At 39.6% G+C, this 19,509-nt stretch overlaps 1 protein-coding gene across 4 annotated transcripts in view; it reads right to left on the bottom strand.

Moving 5' to 3' along the window:
* The window catches only part of LAMA3 (laminin subunit alpha 3), a gene marked incomplete at its 5' end in the record, with an annotated part of 254,689 nt that overhangs the window by 42,654 nt on the left and 192,526 nt on the right, over positions 1-19,509 (bottom strand). For 2 of the 4 annotated variants that reach the window (XM_079717942.1, XM_079717944.1), the window contains 13 exons: positions 3,540-3,682; positions 4,233-4,412; positions 4,498-4,614; positions 6,575-6,677; positions 7,521-7,662; positions 7,941-8,095; positions 9,077-9,193; positions 10,243-10,439; positions 11,887-12,054; positions 12,266-12,377; positions 12,489-12,599; positions 17,766-17,917; positions 18,830-18,880. In XM_079717942.1, coding sequence (XP_079574068.1) covers positions 3,540-3,682; positions 4,233-4,412; positions 4,498-4,614; positions 6,575-6,677; positions 7,521-7,662; positions 7,941-8,095; positions 9,077-9,193; positions 10,243-10,439; positions 11,887-12,054; positions 12,266-12,377; positions 12,489-12,599; positions 17,766-17,917; positions 18,830-18,880 — 1,748 coding nt within the window. The remainder of the gene's footprint in view (positions 1-3,539; positions 3,683-4,232; positions 4,413-4,497; positions 4,615-6,574; positions 6,678-7,520; positions 7,663-7,940; positions 8,096-9,076; positions 9,194-10,242; positions 10,440-11,886; positions 12,055-12,265; positions 12,378-12,488; positions 12,600-17,765; positions 17,918-18,829; positions 18,881-19,509) is intronic. The other 2 variants (XM_079717943.1, XM_079717945.1) reach the window with 1 other exon arrangement.

Raw genomic sequence — 19,509 nt, 5'->3', positions numbered from 1 at the left:
AGAAGTAAAGCTGTCACTGTTTGCAGATGACATGATACTATACATAGAGAATCCTAAAGATGCCATCAGAAAACTACTAGAGCTAATCAATGAATTTGGTAAAGTTGCAGGATACAAAATTAATACACAGAAATCTCTTGCATTCCTATACACTAATGATGAAAAATCTGAAAGAGAAATTAAGGAAACACTCTCATTTACTATTGCAACAAAAAGAATAAAATACCTAGGAATAAACCTACCTAGGGAGACAAAAGACCTGTATGCAGAAAACTATAAGACACTGATGAAAGAAATTAAAGATGATACCAACAGATGGAGAGATATACCATATTCTTGGATTGGAAGAATCAATATTGTGAAAATGACTACACTACCCAAAGCAATCTACAGATTCAATGCAATCCCTATCAAATTACCAATGACATTTTTTACAGAACTAGAACAAAAAATTTTTAAATTTGTATGGAGACACAGAAGACCCCAAATAGCCAAAGCAGCCTTGAGGGAAAAAAATGGAGCTGGAGGACTCAGACTCCCTGACTTCAGACTATACTACAAACCTACTGTAATAAAGACAGTATGGTACTGGCACAAAAACAGAAATATAGATCAATGGAACAAGATAGAAATCCCAGAGATAAACCCACGCACCTATGGTCAACTAATCTATGAAAAGGAGGCAAGGATATACAATGGAGAAAAGACAGTCTCTTCAATAAGTGGTGCTGGGAAAACTGGACAGCTACATGTAAAAGAATTAGAACACTCCCTAACACCATACACAAAAATAAACTCAAAATGGATTAGAGACCTAAATATAAGACTGGACACTATAAAACTCTTAGAGGAAAACATAGGCAGAACACTCTTTGACATAAATCACAGCAAGATCTTTTTTGATCTACTTCCTAGAGTAATGGAAATAAAAACAAAAATAAACAAATGGGACCTAATGAAACTTAAAAGCTTTTGCACAGCAAAGGAAATCATAAACAAGACGTAAAGACAATCCTCAGAATGGGAGAAAATATTTGCAAATGAATCAATGGACAAAGGATTAATCTCCAAAATATATAAACAGCCCATGCAGCTCAATATTACAAAAACAAACAACCCAATCAAAAAATGGACAGAAGACCTAAATAGACATTTCTCCAAAGAAGCCATACAGGTGGCCAAGAAGCACTTGAAAAGCTGCTCAACATCACTAATTATTAGAGAAATGCAAATCAAAACTACAATGAGGTATCACCTCACACCAGTTAGAAAAGGCAACATCAGAAAATCTACAAACAACAAATGCTGGAGAGGGTGTGGAGAAACGGGAACACTCTTGTGCTGTTGGTGGGAATGTTAATTGATACAGCCACTATGGAGAACAGTATGGAGGGTCCTTAAAAAACTAAAAATAGAACTACCATATGACCCAGCAATCCCACTACTGGGCATATACCCAGAGAAAACCATAATTCAAAAAGACACATGCACCCCAATGTTCACTGCAGCACTAGTTACAATAGCCAGGTCATGGAAGCAACCTAAATGCCCATCGACAGACGAATGGATAAAGAAGTTGTGGTACTTATATACAATGGAATATTACTCAGCCATAAAAAGGAACGAAATTGGGTTATTTGTAGAGATGCGGCTGGATCTAGAGACTGTCATACAGAGTGAAGTAAGTCAGAAAGAGAAAAACAAATATCGTATATTAACGCATATATGTGGAACCTAGAAAAATGGTACAGCTGAACCGGTTTGCAGGGCAGAAATAGAAACACAGATGTAGAGAACAAACGTATGGACACCAAGGGGGGAAAGTGGTGGTGGTGGTGGGGGGTGGTGTGATGAATTGGGAGATTAGGATTGACATATATATACTAATATGTATAAAATTGATAAGTAATAAGAACCTGCTGTATAAAAAAATAAATAAAATTAAAAAAAAGAAAACATTTTATGAACACAAAAAAAGAGACTATACCTGCATATGCATGACCTTCTTAAGAAATTAAGCATTGCTGCTATGACTGAATCCTATCATGTATCCCACCCTGTTCCCAGTCTGCTCTCCCTTCTCAGAGGTCACCACTATGCTGGATTTGGATACCCATGCCCAGCTTCTTATGTGTGTTTTAATATTTTTACTAAATATCATTTATCTATAAACTGTAACTAGTCTTATTTTCATAAGTGACAGAGCAGAGATCAAAACAAGGCAGCCTGCCTCGGTTAACCAGTTCTAAGCCACTGTGCTATTTACACACTTCAAATTATGTTCAGTAAATTAGTGAATGAACATAGAAGGGCAAAAGCTAGAAACATGCTTTTTCATTGGCTTTTTAAAAGATGTGTATGGGTATGAAGAGGGTAGTTTCTGCCAAACTGTGCCTTAGGCTCTTTGTTTTTCTGCTAAAAATTTTGGGTTGGGAGTCATTCTCTTTCCTAAAAGAAAAGGCAGATTTTGAGGCTCAAAAGACATAATATTGAGCCTGGAAATCAACCATGGTGCCTCCAGGGCAGTGATATTCTGACTTGGCCTTCCAACTCTCTATCTCCAAATATCTCATAGGGAGGCGGCTGAAAAATACAAGATATTTCATTTACATTATTTTAGGATAAAACAAATTGTGAGGGAGAAGCATAAGGAATTCAAGTAAATAATGTCAGATTAAAATTAGAAAGGCTGATGGAATTTTCCAATGAAGGAAAATTGCTGTAATCTCCTATTCAGAACACTGCTCATGTTGGTAGGAACCATTCCTCCATCCTCAATAAAAGTGGATTCTACAACTTCCAAGTTAAAATGAGAAGGTAGGTCTTGTTCAATATCATATCTGCACATTCCAATCACAGAACCCTTACTCAAACTTGCAATAACACTTTACCAACTGGAGCCTGGAGGAGAATCCTGCTTCCTGTCTGCATGAGTCAGTGAGAAGGAAACTGCTCCAGGTCCTTGATGTACCAGATCATCTAAGGGATGAAGATGATGTGTATTTTTGAAGGATGACAGGAGGAAATGAACTTGCACCTTGGGAGCAACCAAAGAATTATGGCAAGAAAGAGAACCAGGGGACTTGGGCGCAGTGGTTGAGAATCTGCCTGCCAATGGAGGGGACACAGGTTCGATTCCTGGTCCAGGAAGATCCCACATGCTGCGGAGCAACTAAGCCCATACACCACAACTACTGGGCATGTGCTCTAGAGCCGGTGAGCCTCAACTACTGAGCCCACGCACCACAGCTACTGAAGCCTGCGCACCTAGAGCCCATGCTCCGCAAAGAGAGAAGCCACCACAATAAGAAGCTCACGCACTGCAACAAAGAGTGGCCCCCGCTCGCCTCAACTAGAGAAAGCTTGCGCACAGCAACAAAGACATAACGCAGCCAAAATAAATAAATAAATAAATAAATAAATAAATTAAAAAAAAGACAACCGGTTCTTGAGTACATAGATACCTTTCCTTTCTTAATGAATGGAGTAACTTATCAAAGAATGATCCTTGGTGCCTGGCAATGTGGGGACACACCCACCTTATTCGCAGCATCTCTGGCCTGCTGAATTAGCTCCCGTATGCGGTCCATGTTGTCAGAGATGTTGCCCAGTGGCAACAGCTGTTGGTTGATACTTTCAATTTTGCTCAAAAGATCAGGCAGTTTGTTGGTTAATTTCTTTACTGTTGGTGAGATTACAAAACAGAAATTTATCATTGTGAGTTGAGAAAAGGTTAAATACAGATGTTCTCATTGATAGTACTTGTCAAGTGGTATGTCTGGGTCCCAAACGTTGGACAGGATGGCTCAGAATCAGGTAATACAGTTTCTATATTATAGAAATATATATTATACATATTTCTATAGAAATACAGCATGGATCTTATTCTGCAATCTAGATATCAAATCATCTTTCTTGACCACTATAAAAAAATAAATCTTTGCTTTTTGATCTTTAATATTAATAATAATTCAATTCCTCATGATTCAGGGACCTATATCTCCACTCTATAAAAGGGAAAATCAATAGCAATGTTCATGGATTTTTTTCAAAAATCCTACTTGGTCCTTTTAACTAACAGAATAGCCATACTCTTTGAATGGATTATGTGAAGTTGTTTTTAACATTTTAATTTCTAAGATCAGACTTTACCAGGGAAAAATTAAAACTGACCAAAGCACATACTGATGGAGAAAATGGATAATATGTCCTGGGCAGTGTATGCCTGCTACCTGAATTATCTGCATCAGTGAGAGCCTTGTTGAAGTCTTCACTCCCGGTGCTCCCATAGGTACCCTTAATTCTTTCCACGTCTGTCTGAATGGGGTTGAGCCCATCTAGAACATCATTTGTGATGTCGTTGGCATTTCTGACCATGCTCTTTGCACTATTGATTATACCATCGATGTCATCTAATGCACACACAAACAGGGAGGGTTAAGTATCTAAAATGTTTGACAAAAGAAGCCAAGTCCAGTGGGTTAGGGAGCTGCTGACCTCTCTGTATCCCACGAAGATCATCGCGGATGGTTGTGAGATTGGTGTCTACCAGCCCTTTCTGAATGGTCATAATTTTCAGAGTTTGCTGCAGGTTGTTGAGAGCCGGACTGATTTCTAAAATAAAATAAAGCAGCAAGAGGCAATTACCCTAAAGATCTTGATCCTCCGTGGGTATTGGTGACCCCTGAAGTAGCCAAGGTCTGCACAGCATTGAGCAGGCCTGCATCTTAGCAGTCATCCCCGAGATGCCCACTGCATGCACCTAGACCCACAGGTCCTCCAGTTACAGAGGCCAGGAGCATATAGAGCCTGTGGTACCAGTCTCCTTGGAAATGCACATGAGGAAATGGAGAGGCGTAATAACTCAGAGGGAGGCTTAACTTCCACTCTGCTCAGGGCAGAGTCTCTGCTTAGTAAAGAAAAGGGATGTGTCTGTCTTGTTCGCTGCTGTGTCCCAGCACATAGTGCCATGTCTGGCACTCACTGGGGCTTAATATTAGTGTGTATTTATGGAAGAAATGAATGAATGAACAAATGAATGAATAATGCATAAGGGATGCCCCTTCAGTCAAAAGTACAGTAAAGGAGTGTTGTTAAGAGAGCCTCACTGAAGCAAACTCACACAAACAGTAGGCATTGTTTCTGCTCATTTCCAAACAAATTTAAGGATATTTAGTGAAAGGAACAGAGTTCATAGACATTCCTAGCTGATAATATTGCCACTTTGGGGTCATGGAAAATGACCAGTGAATGCTTTAAGATCAAGTGGACGATATATGGCTTAAACTGTGATTCCAGGACTGGTTTAAATAACAATGTAGTTAGTATCCTAATCCTTTTCTTTTTAAGTTCATATGCATGCATGCATGCATTCATGCATTCATTTATTGGCTGCGTTGGGTCTTCGTTGCTGCCCGTGGGCTTTCTCTAGTTGCAGCAAGGGGGGCTACTCTTCATTGAGGTGAGCGGTCTTCTCACTGCAGTGGCTTCTCTTGTTGTGGAGCACGGACTCTAGGCACGCGGGCTTCAGTAGTTGTGGCATGCGGGCTCAGCAGTTGTGGCTCGTGGGCTCTAGAGCACAGGCTCAGTAGTTGTGGCACACGGGCTTAGTTGCTCCGCAGCATGTGGGATCTTCCCAGGCCAGGGCTCGAACCCATGTCCCCTGCATTGGCAGGCAGATTCTCAACCACTGGGCCGCCAGGGAAGTCCAGTATCCTAATCCTTTTAAAAACACATATCTTCACCTCTTAGCTCAAATTTTATAAAGAGAGCAAACGTCATACCAGGAAATTTTAATTTTTGAAATTTGCTAGGCAAATGACTACATATTGTTTTGTATTTTTTTTCCTGTTTTCATATTTATTTTTCATTTTAATTTTTAAAAATGAAAAAAGATAAATAAATAATTGTATTTATTTACTGGTAGAAGGCATCTAACTGCTTTGAAAGGATTAAGAAGGTAAGTGAGGGCTATGAGCTTGCATGGCTGCTCAGCTATGAATGACCACAGGAGACCAGAGAAAATCGACACAGCATTTTCTGAACACAGGAATTTGGTGAGATCGAAAGAGTTTAATTATTAAAAAAAAAAAATCAAATTAAATAAGTAGAAAAAGTTTAAAGACAAAAATTTTAAAATCTTCATGCTCCATAGTGGTAGTGATTTTTGGTACTTTCAGTTGCTAAGATTTTAGGGCTTAAGAAATTTTGAAGCATTTGCTCTAATGACCTGAAACTAATTACCTGGGCCTAAAGAAAAGAAAGCAGCACTGTACATACCTCAATGCTATGTGGGGCCACACGGGGTTAAACTAAGAATCCCCTCCCCCAAACCCAAGGCCAGGCCGAAGCAGGCCTATCAGCCTCAAGATTTACTTAGATTTATGAGGTTCTAGTTAATTTGGTATATGTTAGAATATTGGGTAGAAACATCCCAGCTATGAGTTTGCAAAGTATCATTTGCATGGACACTGAGATTCAAGAAGTGCGTTTGCTTCTAGGGCTGCCTCTCCTGGTCTCATAGGTTTGTTTCCAAGTCTTTGACTATCCCAGCCTCCACCCTAACCCTCAATACCTTGCTGTAGCTTCTTCTGGGTTATCTTGGCTTCATTTAACAGATTATCGCTGTTGGAACTCAGGGTTTTAGCTTTTCTTGGAACATCTTCCTTTATCACTGTCTGAAAGCAAAGTGTTTATCAGCTTTAAATGTGATACACCTTAGGAAATATAGTGTAAGAGTTTTCATCCTACCCCAAAGCCCTTATCTTTAATCTTTAAAGAATGAGGTTAGAAGGTAAGGAGGAGGTTTAAAAAGACTGTTCCTTAAAAGATACAGTCAGGGCTATAAGAAGACATCTGTGGCTTGGGGAGGCGGACCCATCTCTGCTGATATAATGACAAATTGTGTGACACCTTCTCCTTTTCTCACTGTCACTTGTACAATACCCTCTGCAATAATGGAGGACTGAGCTAAAATGTTTTTAGGCTTTTAATCTTCGGGAGATAAAAATCTTCAACCTTCTGAGGTCTGTCCCCTAATTCTCTCATAGTTAATAATTTGTTCTTTATTTTTAGACATAGGAATATTCTATGATGCATTTAAGATCCCATAGGACTCCACAGACATGCCCAGGTGTAAGACAAATGACAGGAAATAAATGGTTATAAAATTGTGTACAAAAATTTCTCTTCTTTGGTAAATGTTAATACTCAATACTCAATCACAGCATAAAAACATACCTGGTAAGAAGCAGGGTATAATACTTTCATGGTTCAAAATCAATAATCAGTGTGATTTCTATCTGGTTTTACAAATGATTTTTAAAAGTGGGCTACATTTATCAAACGGCCAAGTATATACAGAAATGACTTATATCTAGAGCAAGTCCGAGTCTATTCTATATAACAAATTCTAGTCTAAAATAATGCTTTTTTCTATTCCTTGGTGCACACAGAAAGAAGATAGGAAAATGAGTCGTCTCCAGAGTGCCTGGAGAGAAGGTACCAGTGCAGGTGCTCACCTGGAGGGCAGCCTCAGACGCGCTGGTGGCCTTGTCCGCTGCATCCTCGGCTGCTTTGATGGCATTGAGGATGTTCTCATAGGCGGTGGCAGCGTCCACGGCACAGCGTACCAGCTCATCCCCACTGGTGTTCCTCTTGATCCTAGAAAATGGTACAGGAGACGGCTCCAGTGGCCTCCCTGCCTGCAGCTGAGCCCCCTAACCTCCCGATTCATTTGACAGATGGAGACTTGGGGCTGCAGGCTCTGCAGCTCTGCCCCTAAGATGCAGCTGGGAATCAGGCCCCTGCGGCTGGTCGGGTTCGGACCTGGGCCCTGGGTGCCGCCCTCCACCCTGGTCTGGAGACCCCACTCCCCCTGAGAGGCCTTCCCACCAGGCTCCAGCGCCCCTGCAGTTAGACCCGTCAGGCCGGTCACTCACTCCTCCAGCTGCCTTGCCAGCTCCTGTAAAGACTGCGCGTGCTTCTCTGCCTCCCCCACCAGGGATGCTTTACTGGACGATTTGGAAAGTTCTCTCACTTTGTCATTTAGTTCGTGTCTTGCTTCATTTAAAGTGACAGCTAGTTTTTCATATTCCTATATTTTCCAAGTAAACAAGAGGTAGTGTCAACTTAAGCAAAGCATGTATATGCCATTTTCTTGACCTCTGTCGTAAATGACGTTTCCAGGAAGCAACAATGAGAAACTGTTTTCTGAGCCCACTCAGCACACCAATTACTCCTTGGTTACTTGAGATATTGACACTGATAATATTCTTCCAAGTTTTACCGCCATTTTGAACATTTTCCATATGGTGGGTACCCACTTTGATAGATTTTATAAAAGCTCATTATTATCATTAGTGTATAGTTGTACTAAACCAAAATACCTTTTTTCTGATTTAGAAATAGTGATAATAAAAGATATTTTCAAAATGACCAATGGGCTGCTAAGAAATGTTGTCCATCTTTTACCAGTCCTAAATGTCTTCTGTTAATAATGTATGCCTGATATTTTATTTTATTTTTTAATTGTTTTTCAGCTTTACTGAGGTATCATTGACATATGATTGTAAGATATTTAAAGTGCACAAAGTGATGATTTGATATACACATACATTGTGAAAGGATTCCCCCACTGAGTTAACACATCAATCAGCTCATATTTTATCCTCTTAACTTTTTTGGGAGTGGGGGTGAGAACATTTAAATTCTCTTCTAGCGAATTTCAATTATACAATATAGTGTTATTAACCAGAGTCATATTGCTTTACATTAGATCCTCAGACCTTATTCATCTTATAGATGAAAATGATATTTTAAAAACAGCACCACATTTTTTTTGTTATCACAAAAGTAACATTCACTCACTGCAGGCAAATTAGATAATAGAGATAGATATAAAGAAGATACATCATTCACCCCTCCCCCAAGGGACAACCACTCTTAACATTCTGGTATATTTTCTTCCACCTAAAAGACATTTATTGGAGAAAAAATTGGTTAGCCGATCTCATAGTTTCCTCAAAACATAATTTAAATGCTTTTTGATTTTCTAGAGAACAAGTTTTGCCTCTACCTCATGGCTTTTACTCATCAGCTGCAAGGCAACATTAGTTTGCAGTAAGGAAGAGTCTGCAGTGGCTAGATGCTTGGTGAAGTCACTCTGGAGGGAATTCATTTCTTTAAGTTGTCTCTGGAGAGAATAAAAAGAATGTCTGTGAGCTTCATGATATATTGTCAGAAGGCACAGGCATATTTATTGGACAACAGCATAGAAGTAATTTCAGAGTCAGAATGTCTTCTTGCACTTAAAGGTCATCTAGGAAACTCCAAAGCCGTGAGATATCAGTTCAATTTGTTGTGTAGGTGTGTTGTCATTGTTCCCACAGACAACATGCCAATGAAACAATGGTTGTCACCTTGGAGAAGGTTTCTACACTGGGGTCAACCAGGCCCATGAGGTGGATATATGATTAAGCTCTGGCTAGTGGATCAGAATGAGGGATTTTAACTAAGGAAATCAGCACCAACCATCAGCACACTCTACATGCCGGTCCCAACTAAGATGTTGGGACGCTTCAATAAGGAAACACACAGGACTTTAGGATGCCAGGGTGGAGGCTGCCAGAGTTCAGGGACCCGTAAAATTGGACCCTGCTCCCTTCCCCTTGGCAAAATCAGTGACTTCCAACAGAGGTGTTACTACCTGAAGAGGCTTTGGGAGTTAACCATATTACCATCTGTGAAGATATTAATCATTGTCTTTTACGAAATTCTTGGGGGTTTTTTTGGGGGGGGTGTTCAGTCCTATGTTATTCCACTTTGATCTTACTGTCATTTCATAGCCCCTCACACTTTTGTTGTTGTTTTAGCCTACGGTGTTCACCATTGAAATACACACTATAGGATTCGAGCTTTAAATCCTCATACATTGTACACTTTGAATTAATTATAACAATATTAATTTCTCACCTATTTGGCAACATTATTGGTCCAGCACTCTATCAGCCAAGGGTGGGGGTGAAGCGATTTGCTCTGCTTTCTGTGGTTTAAGTTCAGAAACTTTTCTGGCCGCTGAGGAGTACCAACTACTTTGATTTTGCATTTAATGCCTCGCTCCTATTTGATTAGGGCTTCCCGTACAGACAGCTGCCTGGCTCTGCCACTTTATTAACGATAAAGATTCCTGTTCCCTCATCCTTGTCATTAACCAAACCATGCAGATTCTGACCGTGACCTCACCTTGATGGATTCCAAAGCCCTCTCGTTTTCTCGGTTGAGGCCGGTGGCCTGCTTTGCTTGGGCACTGGCCTCCTGTAGAGCGGCACGGAGGTCACTGAGTTTGGCTTCGTATTCATTTAAAGAATCTCGTATATTCTTAACAAGCCCATTGTTCTCCACCTGGTGGTTTTCCAGCCAGCTCCTTATCCGAATCAGCACTGTAATACATCACCTTTTTGTTTTCCACTTGAGAGATGAGTACATTGGAAGCTAACTTATAAAGACTACAGAAGCAGAATTGAGTTTCTACTCACTTCATGGTTTTCCTTGAACTTGCAAGGGAACAGGAAAGGAAACTAGCATTTATATTATGTTATACACACACTGTCTCATTTCACTTTCGTGACAACCACATGAAAACAGTAATTATCATCCTCATGTTTCAGATAGGAAAATGGATGGCCTGAGAAATTGGGTGACAAGGTTTCAGCCTTGGGACTTGAACTTGACCTGCAGAGCACAAAGCACATGCTCCTTCTACTACTAACACCGTCTCCTTGCAGCTAAAAGCCAAGGCTAATATTAAATTTAAACAATACAAATGCTAAAAGAGAACTGCTACTATCTGTAACCACTGACACATCATTTTACTAGAGAATAAAGGTCAGTATTTGGAAAAATATACACCAAATTATTATTTCTTACAGTTTTGAGCTAATGAGGCTTTTTCCCTAACCCAAACCTTTAGATATATTCAGTTAATTTCTAGTATATTCATTTCTGGAGGTAACAGTAGTGCTGATATCAATGTATGATTCAAAAGTTCAATGGTGATAAGGTGACCATTAAAAACAATATGAGAGAGCTGAGTGGAGATGAATGAAAGAAGAATGAAAATGCAGTTAAAAAGGAACAAGAGGTATCAGTGTCTAATATCTAAGAAGAAACTTTTTTTTTTTTGCATGATGGTAAGATATTCTATTCTATGGATAAAGAAGATGTGGTACGTATATACAATGGAATATTACTCAGCCTTTAAAAAGAATGAAATAATGCCATTTGAAGCAACATGGATGGACCTAGAAATTGTCATACTAAGCGAAGTAAGCCAAACAAAGACAAATACCATATGATATCACTTATATGTGGAATCTAAAATATGACACAAATGAACATATCTATGAAAAAGAGACAGACTCACAGACATAGAGGAGACTTGTGATTGCCAAGGAGTGGGGAGGGAGGAAAGGATTGAGAGTCTGGGATTGGTAGATGTAAACTATTATACATAGGATGGATAACAACAAGGTTCTACTGTAGAGTACAGGTAACTATATTCAATATCCTGTGATAAACCATAATGGGAAATAACGTGAAAAAGAATGTATATATATGTATAACTGAAGTCACTTTGCTGTACAGCAGAAATTAACACATTGTAAATCAACTATACTTCAATAAACTAAAAAAAAATGTTGTTCTGTCCTACGGCTTCTCAGTAATCTGAAGGGGCTACCTATTTTCACCACATGATCCTCTACCAGTAATATATGCTGAAAAGACGAGCCCCTCCACCTGGCACCGGTGACTAGATATTGCACTCTGCACACTGTATTTCAAACCAATTAGAACAGATTGTATGTAAGAATTTGGGAGGGTCCTTACAAAGCTGAGCCTCTCTTTTTTCAGCTTCTGCTTCCCTCAGGTTCTTCCCAAAGTTGCGGTTCCTCAGTTCCCTCAACATGCGTTCCGCTTCAGCCAGCTTTCTGGAAAAATCTTCCAAAGGCAAGTTGTTTCCTTCTCCTTCTGTCCCAGAGATCTGCTTCACAAGAACTGGAAAACATCAAGCAGTTTATTAAACTGGGAATTCTGGACTCCAGCAGACTACTAAAAAAAAAAAAGGCCGAGATTTTTATGGAGGGTTCATATTGGTTTTTTAGTATCACTACAGGCTCTTTTTCATAATGTTGAACTTTTTCTTTGTACAACAAAGGCTACAAAGTAATACAAAAGATGTATAATTGGGCTGAGTAACTCTTCTTACTGTGCACATTCCGGATGACATTTTTAATCTTTGTGTCCAGCTCTTTGGCACTTTGGGTTATCCGATCAACATTGTTATATAATGTTTGAGCTTTTCTGGAATTTATTTGAACCTATATGAAAAACAAATTGATGAGCAACAAAGTAAGTTGATGGGAGGAAAAAACTAACAATATTCTGAAAGCAAAAAAAAAAAAGGTAATGTTATTGACCTAACACATTACCTTTTCTTGCAGAGTTTCAAATTCGCGATTCAAGTTACTCAGTTCTTTTCCCAAGCCATCCAGTTTTGATTTATGGTTTGAAATGGTGGAACTGTAGCTGAGCAACTGGCTCTGAAAGTAATATACAAAGTTAATTTCACTTTAGAGTAGAAATTTGGAGGGAAGTCTTACCAACTTGGTAAACCTGGTGATGATGTGAAAAGATTCATTTAGCAAGACCAATGCTGATCCTTCGGGAAAAAAATACAGTTCTTTGAAATAGGCCACATGAAGAATAAATTTCTGATGTAAGTTGCGATATGGCTCTAAAATAAAGTAGTAAAATTTAAAAACATGAAGAAACAAGAGATACTTTACTTGAATTAACGATCTAACCTTATAGAAATGAGGGTGATCCCACTTACTTGATGTATTAAGGTTTAGATTCTATTATAAAGAATTGTTCAGTTATTTTTAACCTATATGTTACCTGATAATACTAAAAAGAAGTGCCTATGGCTACTCCGTTCAAGGACTCATTAGATTCAAAGAATTATAGAGCAGGAGAGAAATTTGTAGCTCCTTTAATTGTATACCCTTATTCAATATGAAAAAAAATGAGAAAACAGAAGCCCAAAGAAGTTGGGTGACCTATCCATGCCACAGCAGTACAGGTGATTACTGACTGCTTCAGGACTCAAATCCTGGTCCCCTGTCCTTTTTGGGGAACTCAACATCCTCGTTACTTTTAGAGGGTGACATTGCCTCATATAATATCTAGAGTAGTAAATATATTCAATTTTTGGGAAAAAATATGTTAACACCTTGAGAATTTTTACAAGAAAAAGCAAAATTATTATCTCTATTTGCACACAAGAACCAGCGTTGGGTAAAAGAGCACAGGCTTTCCAGCTCAGGTCCACACCCTAGGTTCACCACTTAATAGATAAGTTCACTGGACTTTATCTCCTTCATCTGTATATGGGTGATTATAATATTAAGCTGCTGGGTTGTTTTCAGTGGTAAGTGGGCTAATGCATTATAAAATGTCACATACATATAACCGTTCAAAAAATTAGTTGCTTTCTCATACATATTCCTACTGAATTTTCATAGTGTTTGTGTGATATTGCAAGAAGATAGTTCTATTTTAATTTTGTTGTAGGCAAATGAGGCACATCGTTCTAAAGAGTGTTAGTAGAAGTATCAGAAGTAAGAAGTATAGTGGGTAAAGTATGGTCTTTAGAATTTCATCTTGTGTATGAATAATGGTTGACAATCAATCACCCTACTTTCAAAACCCTCACCAATCCCAGACATCAGAGGTAGGTTACAGAGAACAAAATTATCTGTTGGATCTTTTTTACACTTTCCTCAAGTTCATACAAATCTATAAAAACAGACTGACATTTTCCTGAGTAGATATTCTTTTAGTTTGTCAAAAAAAGTTTACAATTTTCTGTGACTTTCTACATTCACAGAGCAGGTTAACACGTGTAGATTTTACTAATTCTGTTTTATTATAATCTGCACTAGGGGACAAACTGGAATTTATGGGCAGGAATCAGGGCAACAATGCCCTGATTGTTTCAGATGTTTTATTTTTAATTTTTGCAGACAGGAAGACAAAAGTCATTCTTACCTTTGCTCCCCTTTCTGTAATGCATCTTTTTATTTTCAGCCTGCTTTTAAGTATGTCAACTTATTTTTGTTTTTAAAGCAATTAATTAATGGTGGGCTTTAGTGAGACTTTTATTCTGTATCCTGCTTGGAATTCACAGGACTTCTTAGAGCTGTGAGTTAATAGTTTTGCCTCAAAATTGGAACATTTTCTACTGTTAAATGCACAAATATTTTTCTGCCCCTTACTCACTTATTTTTTCTTCAGTGACAACAATTACATATAGGTTTGGTGACTTGATGTTGTCCCACAGGTCAATGAGGCTCTTTCTGTTTTTGTTCATTTGATTTTTTAAAAGCTTTACTGAGGTATAACTGACATACAACAAAAGGCACGTGTTTAAAGTATACAATTTGATATGTTTTGACACATGACCCATGAAATTATCTCCACAATTAAGATAAGAAACATTTCCTCATGCCCCTTGTAACCCCTCCCCCCGATTCTCCCTGACACACTTCCTTCCCCATCACCAGGAACAAACACTATTAGATTACTTGTCATTTTCTAGAACTGTGCACAACTTATGATTGTCACACATAAACACACACACACTCATTAGGATATGAACTTTTCTTGGTCTGGCTTCTTTCAGTTAGAGTAATTATTCTGAGATTCACCCATGCATCAGTATTTCACTACAATTTATTACAAACTAGTATTCTACTTTGTAGATGTACAGCCATTTATTTATGCCTTCACCTGCTGACAGACTTTTGGGATGCTTCTGATTTTTGCTTATTGCAAATAAAGTTGCCAAAAGAAAAAAAAAAGGAATTTCACCTTGGCTTGAATTCTTCTGGAACCACCACATACTAGCTGTGTGATTGAAGGCAAGTTACTTAGCTTTTACAGGCCTGTTAAATAAAAATAACACTATTTTCCTCATAGGATGTTGTGAGATGTAGAAAAGCACTTAGCACAGAGCTTGGCACATAGGTGGATACCAAAATGTTGGTTTCCTTCCCTTCATTGAAAAAATGCAGGGTTGTACTGATGACATCAAAGTAACCCGAGTGGCTTTTCTTTTTCTCTGAAAACTTAAAGACTTTCCCCTCTCCTCTCCATGTTAAGCCTGCAAACCATGCACTAAAATTACCCTAATGGGATGGAAAAGAACAAGTTTTCTAGCATTAGTTTTTGCTGTATGTACTCAACCATAGCCACTAATGGTTTACAATCAGCCCTGATTCCAAAAGCACTTATTAAACTTTTCCCAAACCCTCTTTCATTATGTCTAGCTTAGGGTTTATCTCATCTACTGATTTGTTTTACTTTGAGTATATTTTTTCATTTCCACGAGTTTTACTTAGATCTTTTCATATTTACCTCTTCTTGTTTGGTTTCTGGTGTTTTAAATTTTTTTCTAATTTCTTGTTCCTTCTACTGGATGTTATTCTTTAAAGTAATTTTCAGATTGTCCTATGATTTTCATTTTCTCTAAAGGGAACTCATCACTTGACTGTTGCTTCTGCTGTATGCCTTTCTTATTATCTGTCTGTTACAGTGTTTGCAGGCTCCTTCCGAGAGGGAGATTTCTTCTTCTCCCTGCACTCTCTGTGCCCTATCCAGTGATCTTGTGGTCATCATCACTCCCACCCCAGACCCCCCAGCCCAGGACCAAGTGTTATATTGATAGCTTAGGACTTGCACATTATGGTGATAGTGAGAATGTCACATTTCAGCACAGATCCTGGTTTGTGAGTCTTGTCCACATACTGCTGCAAGGCTGTCCTTTCTTAGGTTCTCATACAGCCATTGTCCAACAATGGGAATTGGAAAGTTTCAAGGTTGCTTTTTCAGCCTCCATTTATAGGCAGAAGAGCCCCCGTTTTCCCCCCAGGGAGCCTGACTCTGGCCCGTGGGGCATTTTCGGCCCTAGTACTTCTTAGGATACCCTCTTGACCAATTTCTTTCCAACTGTACATAGTACATGTTCTGAGCTATGAAACAGACATCAACACATTTAAGAGAACTGGAATCATAAAGTATGTTCTCTGACCCCAAAAGAGTTAAACTAGAAATCAATAACAGAGAGTTATCTGGAAGATCCCCAATTCAGAAATTAAACAATATAGTTCTAGTCACAAGAGGAATTAGAAAATTTTTCTTTTTTCTTTGGCCACACTGCATGGCTTGTGGGATCTCAGTTCCCAACCAGGGATTGAACCTGGGCCACAGCAGTGAAAGCCCAGAATCCTAACCACTAGGCCACTAGGGAGCCCCCTAGAAAATCTTTTGAATTGAATGAAAATGAAAACACAACATTTTAAAATGTGTGGAATACAGCTAAAGCGGTGCTAAGGGGAAAACTTATAGCACTAAAGGCTTATATTAAGAAAGGTTTGGGATCAGTAAATAAGCTTTTATCTTAAGAAACTAGAAAATGAATGGCAAACTAAACCCAAAGCAAGCAGAAGGAAGAAAAGATATGGATAAGAACAGAAGTCAATGAAATTGAAAACTGAAGAAAAGCAGAGAGAAATCAATGAAATAAAAAGATCAATAAAATTGATAAACCTCTAGCCAGAATAATCAAAAAAAGAGATAAGGGCTTCCCTGGTGGCGCAGCGGTTGAGAGTCTGCCTGCCAATGCAGGGGACACGGGTTTGTGCCCCTGTCTGGGAAGATCCCACATGCCGCAGAGCGGCTAGGCCCATGAGCCATGGCCGCTGAGCCTGCGCATCCAGAGCCTGTGCTCCGCAACGGGAGAGGCCACAGCAGTGAGAGGCCCACATACCGCAAAAAAAAAAAAAAAAAAAGAGATAAGACACAAATGACCAATAACCAGAATGAAGGAGAAAGCATCACTACAGATTTTACAGATATTAAAAGGATAAGGAAAAATTATAAACAACTGTATTGCAATACATTTGGTAATTTAGATGAAATAGAAAAATTGTTTGAAAGGCACAAATTACTAAATATCACTCAGGAAGAAATAGATAAATCCTAATTGTCCCATATCTATTTTTTAATTGAACTTATAGCTTAATTAAAAAAAAACTTTTGGGGCTTCCCTGGTGGCGCAGTGGTTGAGAGTCCGCCTGCCGATGCAGGGGACACGGGTTCATGCCCCGGTCCGGGAAGATCCCACATACCACGGAGCGGCTGGGCCCATGAGCCATGGCCACTGAGCCTGCGCGTCCAGAGCCTGTGCTCCGCAACGGGAGAGGCCACAGCAGTGAGAGGCCCATGTACCGCAAAAAAAAAAACAAAAAAAACTTTCAACAAAGAAAATCCCAGGCCCACATGGCTTCACTGGAAAATTCCATCAAACATTTAAAGAAGAATTAATAACAACTGTACTCAAATTCGTACGAGTCTTCCGAATGCAAAACAGCAAGCTAAAAGATTATGAGAAAAATGAGCCCAGAAATATTCAGTACGTAAGGAATGTTCACTTAGAAGTGTTAGTTTTGTGTGTTCACTGGTACTTTTCACCAGTAAAAATCTAATCTTCATTTAGATCAGAGGAAGGAGGACAGCCCCCCTGAGACTTAAGTGGAGTCAAGTTCCCCCCTTTCTCACATGAGGAGTATTCGTTCATGCAGCATTTCTCTCCACCAAGTATCTGCTCTGGGCCGGGCATCATGCTGGACCCACAGAGTACTTACCCTCAGGTCCTTGGTCTGGGTCTCCAAGTGCCTCATCTGTTCCAGGCTCCCCACGCTGGCACTCAGGCCCTGCAGCTGAGACTTGACCAGGAGGAGCTCATCCTCCATGGTGGCCAGGTCGTTCAAGAGCGTCATCACACAGCTGTCACAATCTGTGGGGGCCACAATCAAAGGCACATGTGCTGTGGGCTGGAGCCACAGGAATGCAAACAGAGCCCCAGGGCTGTGCCGCCCAGTTAATACACACATAGGCCATCACAGGCAAAAATCACAATCCTGGACTTCTCCGGGAAAGATGCAAATTCTGAAAAAGGAAGATCTCTAGACAGGGGGCATTTGACAAAGAAATGGTGGAATGTGGAAAAAGGGTGAGGGTGGTCAAAAGGCACAAACTTTCAGTTACACGATAAGTAAGTTCTTGGGATGTAACGTACAGCACAGTGACTATAGTTAACGACACTGTATTATATACTTAAAAATCGCTAGAAGAGTAGATCTTAAAAATTCCTAATGCAAGACAGAAAATTTGTAACTGTGTGAGGTGATGGATGGCAACTAAGTTAATTGCGGTGATCATTTCACAACATATACAGATATCAAATCATCATGTTATATACTTTAATACAACGTTGCATGTCAATTATATCTCCATAAAACTGGGCAAAAAAAGAAATGGTGAATCTGTTCAACTTGTTGCTTATTTTGTATGTGGGAAAAGAGTAATAAATAGTTTTTATTTCTTGAGTGCTTGCTATTTACCAAGAATCATGATAAGGGATTTATAAGCATGTTTTCAACAGCTCTATGAGGTTGGTATAGTTATTACCAACCTCAGTTTTACCATTTGACAGATGATGAAACCAAGGCTTGAAGAAGTAAGGTCATTTGCACGAGGTCATATGGATTTTAGTTGACAGAGGCTGGATGTGACTCTAAGTAGCCCTCCTTCCACCACCTCCCACCACTGCTCCCCCAGACTCGAAACTGCACGTCCCAGTGTAGGGCTCACGGATTTTAAGCTGAACCCCACAACTTGGAAAGGAGGGGGCCCTTTCTCTTCTCACCGTCACATTCTTCTCCAGGGCCACCATCTTTGGGTTCTTGGTTTATGCAGTCTGAAATGAGGAGTAACCAGAGAAGACAGCGTTATTAAACTAACTCTTCATGTGCTTTTTAACTTGGCTTTCGGGAAAGCTAGTTTTGTGTTCAGTCACCCAACCACACAGCATTGCCGGCTCTTCCCTTCTCCCTCCCTCCTCGGTGCCACTGCTTGGGGAGCTGTCTCATCTCCCAACAATCTTGCTACAGGAAGTTCGCTTGTGGCCTCTCTGATTATATATTCAGTTTCTTCTCTACAAAGGGTCATGCCATTCTTATGAAATGAAAATTCCTAATCGTTGGCGTTGTCCTCATTTGGTAGCCTACTATACAACTGCTGATGTCTCTTCTAATACCATTCAAGAACATGCAATAAACACTGAGCACCTTTGAGCATTCCCAGTGTGCCATGGCCCTGTGCTAGGGGCAGGAATACAAAGATAGCAAGGCCAAACTCTCTGGTGTCCTGTAGTTTAATGGTCCTATGGGGGAGACAGGCACATTTCACAACAGTGTGACAGATGCTGTAAGTGAGATATGCACACAAAGTTAGTGGACCGACTCCACCACCTACCGCTCACATATGCTGAATATTGAGGTTCTCAGCTATAGACAGGAAAGCCTAATGGTCATCCCTGGATATTCT

The sequence above is a fragment of the Hyperoodon ampullatus genome (assembly GCF_949752795.1).
Source record: "Hyperoodon ampullatus genome assembly, chromosome: 13".
Lineage (NCBI taxonomy): Eukaryota > Metazoa > Chordata > Mammalia > Artiodactyla > Ziphiidae > Hyperoodon > Hyperoodon ampullatus.
The sequence above is the reverse complement of the archived record's forward strand: the minus strand, read 5'-3'. Positions and strand labels throughout refer to the sequence as shown.